The 7,307-nt window shown below is 50.7% G+C and overlaps 1 protein-coding gene across 2 annotated transcripts; it reads left to right on the forward strand.

The window, feature by feature from the left end:
- Positions 1-522: 522 nt before the first annotated feature.
- On the forward strand, positions 523-6,385 carry SLITRK5 (SLIT and NTRK like family member 5). 2 transcript variants are annotated; one of them, XM_084613637.1, is made up of 2 exons: positions 523-785; positions 3,028-6,385. In XM_084613637.1, the coding sequence occupies exons 1-2, from the start codon at positions 587-589 to the stop codon at positions 5,865-5,867; spliced, it is 3,039 nt and encodes a 1,012-aa protein (XP_084469763.1). In that variant the 5' UTR covers positions 523-586; the 3' UTR covers positions 5,868-6,385. The 2 variants fall into 2 exon arrangements, with proteins under 2 accessions (XP_084469763.1, XP_084469764.1); XM_084613638.1 differs by lacking the exon at positions 523-785 and adding an exon at positions 1,303-1,386.
- Positions 6,386-7,307: the final 922 nt, after the last annotated feature.

Genomic DNA, 7,307 nt, shown 5'->3' on the forward strand with positions numbered 1-7,307 from the left:
GTCTGGGTCTCTGGGAGGGGGGGGGACCGGCCGGCGGACAATGGTGTGAGGCGGGGGAGCAAATAGGAGGCTGGGTCTCGGCTGGGCGGGCTGAGCGGGAAGCGGCTGCCGAGCCGGGAGAAAGTTGTGCCTCCCCGTGGGAAGCGGGAGCGAGGGGAGTGCGCGCCGGGGACAGGCGCGGCGCGGCGGCTTCTTGTATCGGCATGTGAGTCCGTGTGTGCAGCCCCGCAGCCTGGCAGCGAGAGGCGGCAAGGGAGCAGACTCTTCGTCCCTCCGTTAGCCCCCAGTGCAGAGACACCCCCCCCATCTTCCTCCTGCCCTCCCTCTTTGTGCGCTCCTCGCCCCCCTTCCTCTCCTTCCTGACTCCCCTTCTCCCCTCCCCTCTCTCCGCTCTCTGGACCCTCCACTTGCCCGCCTCGCTCCTCCGTTCCCCGCCCCCCGCTCTCCACCTCCCCCCCCCACTCCCTCTCTCTTGTTCGCCCCTCCCGCCCCGCCACACACACACACACTCGCTGGTCGCGGGCAGAGCGCTGAGAGCAGCTTCGGGAGCCAGCCCTTGGCAGCACCGCCGCCGCCGCCGCGCTCGATGTGTGTGTGCCGCGGGGGCTCGGCGCAGGCTGGGCGGGGGGCGCCGTGTGCGTGCGTTCCTTCTCCAACCTTCCCGCCTGCGAGCCCCGCCGCCGCCGCCGCTCTCCTTCGCCCGGGCGGCTCGCACGCAGCGCACACCCCAAACAGGCATCTGTATGGGTTGCAACAATGCTTGGGCCCTGGAGATTTCAGGCTCAGTAAGTATCGGGGTTGAGTCCCCCCCGCCTTCCTGTCTGTGTCTTTTTGTGGCTTCCCAATCGCCCCCCCCCCTCCTCCGCAACTCCTCCCCTTCCCCCCTTTGGAACAGGATTTCTCCCAGCTCGGGGTGCTGCTCAGTTAGGTGGCGGAGTCCGGCGGCGGCGGCTGCTGCTGTCGGCGGTACTGAAAGCTGCCTAGAGCCGGCCGCGTAGTGCGGTGAGCTAGGGTTTGAACTCTTTGGGGGAAAGCAGTACACCCCCCCGCAAACTGTGACCCTCCACCGAGATCTGGCAAGGGAGCGGCGCACAGCCATCACAGACCGGCTTCTCAGGCAGGATGGCAGCCTTGTATAGCACAGATTTAACTTTATTTTCTTTATCTCCACCCCCGTTGTTTTCTTGAAGGAGGAAGGGGGGAGGGGAAACTGTATTTATCTCCTTTACTAACCATAACTGAATTAAAGTTGCAAATCGCCGGGAGTTTGATACTGTACTGCCCGGGCACGTTTCGCAGTGGCTTTTTTTCTTTTTTTGGTTTGGTTTGAAGATCAGACGGTTAATGGATGAATAGATCTGATCGGGCTGAGAAAGAATTTGCAAGGTAAATGCTGTAACTAGAAAGATTTTTTGCTTTGATGCAGTGAAGCCGTTTGTCTTCAGTAATTTCGATCCGTTAGATGTTTGGTCGAAATTGTATATATCTAATGTATTCGCCAAGACGTCCGATTCCCTGCTACTTCCCTCCCTGTGCTGCAAGTGCTAGGTTTGCAGTGTTGAACTCGTTGAACAAGAGATGTCTTGCAGTAATGAGACTTATTTTAGGGTGCGTTTCTCCAAACGAGTGTTGCCGTGAGGAGTGACGCTCTGAGAAGGTTGACCGTAGAAAATGCAGTTTCAATGACTTATTAGTCTCCCCCCCACACACCCCCAAACACACACAAATGCGCATATTCTGTCTCTTAATATTATTTTTAGACAAGTAAAAGTAGGAGAAAGCTGCAAGGAGACAGACTGCAAGAGAGAAAGAAAATCGGATTTGTTTCCGGCTAGATGAAATTCGGGTATTAAATCACTGACGTAGGTCAATGGTAGGATTTTTTTTCCCGATTGGCTTTCAATCAGCTCGGGTGTCTTCTCCCCTAAAGAATGAAGAGCACTGACAGCCATCGTTGCTTATAATCAGCATCTCCAATGCTTGAAGTGTTAGCGATTACATATTTCCATGAGACCTAGTTAGATCTCTCCGCTTCTATTAGGCTAGTTTTACAAAACATTGGGAATAAACCGTATGCCAGATATGGCTGAGCCTGCGAAGATGATCTTCACGTTTTATATATTTTTTCACAAATTTTGGGTGAGTGGCTCAAATGTCCCCTTTAATTCTCTCTCGCGCCCGCTGTACGTGTGTTCATAAATATCATCCGAGTGAGATTACCTATGTGAGTGAAGATGCAAAACATGAATACATTACTAAAGAGAGCTAGTAAGTGCATTCAGTTACACGGTGGACGTATTCCATTGCATTGCCTGAGAAGTCCATCACAAAAGTTATGTGTTTTTTGTTTTGTTTTTAAATATGCATATATATACAGACATTAACCGTTTTAGGAAAGAGGTGATTTGGGGGATCCAACAGGATTCTTTGTGTTGAATTAATGTACATATCTCACGTTTTTCTTTGGATTTCCTACAAGGACATGTCCAGCAATGGTTAAAAATAATCACGGTAGCAGCTAGTGTCTGTAAAAGTGGGGAAAGACCTTAACAGTGCGCTGTTCGCTAAAGAGGTTCTGAAAGGAAGAAAGCGGGGTGGGTAACAGGGCTGAGATGGGAAACCTCATAAAATGGTGCTTCTTTTCTTTTAAATTAGAACCGTGAAACCGAACTGACAGCCATTTTATGTATATTTATGGGGCTGGTCATGAAAACAAAAATCCGACGAAACACTGAAATGTAGCACATATGAATAGAAACAGAACAGTTTCCAGTGTGACCTTAGCTTTTAAAAATACAGCAGACGTTTAACTCACTAGGAGTTGCACATCATCCTTTCAAGCAGACCTGGTGTTATCCAGCTTTTAAAACACTTGGAATTTTGAAATGCCCAGTTCATTTTTAATAGCAACCTTCTCCACACACATACCCCACACTCTAAAATAAATAAATGAAAACTTTGTGTCTGGTTTATATTTTAAATCTTTATGCTATCAAGTTGTTTTCTTTTCTCTTCTTGCCCTTACAGGAGTTAAAATGTACGCTTGCTGCTCTACAGTAACTTTGGAACAGGACCCCAACAAAAAAATGCATATCTGGATGCTGCAGACGATAGCGGTTGTTTTAACATCGCTAGTCCTGTCGTGGGCAGAAAGCATCGAGTATTATGGGGAAATCTGCGATAAGGCGTGTCCTTGCGAGGAAAAGGACAGCATCTTAACGGTGAGCTGTGAAAACAGAGGGATCATCAGCCTTTTCGAGATTAGCCCACCAAGATTCCCTGTTTATCACCTCTTGTTGTCTGGGAACCTTTTAAACAGACTCTACCCAAACCAGTTTGTTAATTACACTGGGGCTTCGATTTTGCACTTAGGGAGCAATGACATACAAGACATCGAAACGGGGGCCTTTCATGGTCTGCGGGGCTTAAGGAGGCTGCACCTGAACAATAACAAGCTGGAACTATTAAGGGACGACACTTTCCTTGGTCTGGAGAGTTTGGAGTATCTACAAGTCGATTATAATTACATCAGCACTATTGAACCCAATGCTTTCAGCAAACTGCATTTGCTGCAGGTGCTGATCCTCAATGATAACCTCCTCTCCAGTTTGCCCAACAACCTTTTCCGTTTTGTGCCCTTAACTCACCTGGACTTGAGGGGTAACCGGTTGAAGCTGCTGCCCTACCTGGGCCTTTTGCAGCACATGGATAAAGTGGTGGAGCTGCAGCTAGAGGAGAACCCCTGGAATTGTTCTTGCGAGTTGATCGCTCTGAAGGATTGGCTAGACAGTATCTCCTACTCGGCTCTGGTGGGGGACGTGGTTTGTGAAACCCCTTTCCGCTTGCACGGCCGAGACTTGGATGAGGTCTCCAAGCAGGAGCTTTGTCCTAGGAGACTCATCTCGGATTATGAAATGCGGCCGCAGACGCCTTTGAGCACCACAGGGTATTTCCACACTACCCCAGCCTCGGTCAACTCCGTGGCCACTTCTTCCTCGGCTGTTTACAAATCCCCCTTGAAGCCCCCTAAAGGGACCCGTCAACCCAACAAGACCAGGGTGCGCCCCACCTCCCGCCTGCCCTCCAAAGATCTGGGATACAGCAACTACGGCCCCAGCATCGCCTACCAGACCAAATCCCCGGTGCCTTTGGAGTGTCCCACCGCCTGCACTTGCAACCTGCAGATCTCCGACCTGGGCCTCAATGTCAATTGCCAGGAGAGGAAGATCGAAAGTATCTCCGAGCTACAGCCCAAACCCTACAACCCCAAGAAGATGTATTTGACCGAGAACTACATCGCCCTGGTGCGCAGGGCGGATTTCCTGGACGCCACCGGGCTGGATTTGTTGCACCTGGGCAACAACCGGATTTCGGTCATTCAGGACCGGGCCTTTGGGGCTCTAACTAATTTGAGAAGACTCTATCTGAACGGGAACCGGATCGAGCGGCTGAGCGCGGAGCTGTTCTACGGGCTGCAGAGCCTGCAGTACCTCTTCCTACAGTACAACGTCATCCGGGACATCGAGGCGGGCACCTTTGAATCAGTCCCCAACCTCCAGCTCTTGTTTTTGAACAACAACCTGCTGAGATCTTTGCCCGCCAACATTTTTTCCGGCCTGACTCTCTACCGGCTGAGCCTGAGGAGCAACCACTTCTCCTACCTGCCTGTGAGCGGGGTGCTGGACCAGCTGAAATCCCTGCTGCAGATCGACCTGCACGAGAACCCCTGGGATTGCACCTGCGACGTGGTGGGCATGAAGCTGTGGCTGGAGCAGCTCAACACCGGGGTGCTGGTGGACCAGGTCATCTGCGAGTCCCCCAAGAAGTTCGGCCAGAGCGACATGCGGACCATCAGGTCGGAGCTGCTGTGCCCGGACTACTCCGACATCATCGTCTCCACCCCCACCCCCTCCTCCATCCAGCTGCCGGGCGGGAGCACCCTTTTCTCCGCCACCGTGCGGCTCAACAGCACGGGCGAGGCGGGGGGCGCGGCGCCCTCGGGCGGCGGGGGCGGATCCCCCTCGTCCTCGGTGCCGCTGTCGGTGCTGATCCTGAGCCTGCTGCTGGTGTTCATCATGTCGGTGTTCGTGGCGGCGGGGCTCTTCGTGCTGGTGATGAAGCGGCGGAAGAAGGGCCCGGGCGACCCGGCCAGCGCCAACAACTCCGACGTGAGCTCCTTCAACATGCAGTACAGCGTCTACGGCAGCGGCCACCACCACCACCCGGCGCCGCCGCAGCCCCGCCACCCGCGCGGCGGCGGCGGCGGCCCGGCCCTGCCCAAGGTAAAGACCCCCGCCGGCCACGTGTACGAGTACATCCCGCACCCGCTGGGCCACATGTGCAAGAACCCCATCTACCGCTCCCGGGAGGGCAACGCGGGCGAGGATTACAAAGACCTGCACGAGCTCAAGGTCACCTACAGCAACCACCACTTGCAGCAAGGGCCTCCGCCGCCCCCGGGGGAGGGGGAGCCCCTGCGGAGCCCCACTTACAGCGTCAGCACCATCGAGCCCCGGGACGAGCTGCTCTCCCCGGTGCAAGACGCCGATCGCTTTTACAGGGGCATTTTGGAGCCCGATAAACATTCCTCCTCCTCGCTGGGCACCCCCGGCAATAATCTCCCCGATTACCCCAAGTTCCCCGCCGCCTACACCTACTCCCCCAACTATGACCTTATGCGGCCCCATCCGTACTTGCACTCCGGGGCGGGGGACAGCAGGCTCCGGGAGACGGTGCTCTACAGCCCCCCGAGTACTGTCTATGTAGAGCCCAACAGGAACGAGTATCTGGAGTTAAAAGCAAAACTAAACGCAGAGCCGGACTACCTCGAAGTGCTGGAAAAACAGACCACATTTAGCCAGTTCTGAGAACCACCCCCCCCCCAACAACCACAGCATCTCCTCCTCCTCCTCTAGAGTATTTGTATTTAACAACCACACACAAAACAAAGAAACACAAATGCTGACCCCCTTCCCCCTTTTAACTCATTTTGTTGTAGGGTGAAGTGCCTTGGCACAGGATTTTCAGCTTCGGGGAATGATACTGAAAGGGTGTGCTGTTTCATTTTTATTTTTACAAGTAGGAAACAATCTATTGTGTAAACTGGGCACAACACTTGCCCTTGTGTGTTTGGGTGTCTGTGTGTTGGGGAGGGGGGAAAGAGGGTTTACTTAGGTCAGATTGTGCAGGTTACAAGTACAAAAGTCATGGTCACTTTAATTTTATTGGACAAACATTGCTTAGTTTTATTTTCTCTTTGGTTGAAGAGTGCAGCGCATGTTTTCCCCTTTTAGCTCTGGGTGAGTCTATATGGCTTTTAAGGAGAGATTTGCACACCCAATTTAATACAAGGTTTCCTTTTTTAAAGGATGTGTTTGTATGCTTTCTGGACTTTTGAATTAAAATTATATATATATATATATATATATAATCTTTAAAAAGATCACCAGAGATGTGGACAAATCATTAAAGAGGGCAGAGATATATGATCCATAACTGGTTAATGAAAATAACTTATTGATGAACTATACAAATATTTTATTGTAGCACCTATTTTTATATGTGCATTAGCATTTCTCTTTCCTTCACTATTTTAGGGCCCAGTCTTGCAAATACTTACATACCCAAGTAACTCTATTCATGAAAGTAGTCTTGTCATAGGCACCCATCCTGTAAACACTTAGGCAAATGAACAACTTTGCTGAGGAGTGTAGTCCCATAGATTTCAGTGAGTAGGTAAAGTTAGCCACATGCCCAAAAGTTTGGAGGATTGGGGCTGTAGTCAGTGCAACTGTTCTCATAAATAAAGTTACATGGAAGTGTAATTGTTTTTCAGGATGGGGCCCAAAGTCTGTGAATTGCTCAGAAGTGTTGCACTACATGTAGAGCTTTATTCCCAAAGCTGAAGTGGTATCAGGAGGACATTTTAAATCACTAAAATTAACAGTAATTATGACCAAATCTTAAAAGACAATCCAAGACAAGCAATCTGGTCAGGATAAAATAATACTGTATTTAGAACCTCCTGCTAGGGCAACTAGTTGGACTAACTAGTGAGGGACATGTGGAAATGGTTGATTTTAGCAGGAAAATTGTTTCTTTTCATTACTCAACCAAAATATAATGATTTGACTACTGTTGTAGCCAATTTCTGATTGTTTAGTCAAATGCAATTGCACTTGTACAGATCCATGTGTATACTGGCACTTTGAAAGACCAAATGATGGACTGTACAAATCTCTATATAATGTCTTTACCCTTTTGGGCATCAGGCAATGGAAAGGATATCCATAAATACAGCATCACTG

Source organism: Lepidochelys olivacea, assembly GCF_965140295.1.
Source record: "Lepidochelys olivacea isolate rLepOli2 genome assembly, chromosome: 1".
NCBI classification, from domain to species: Eukaryota; Metazoa; Chordata; order Testudines; family Cheloniidae; genus Lepidochelys; species Lepidochelys olivacea.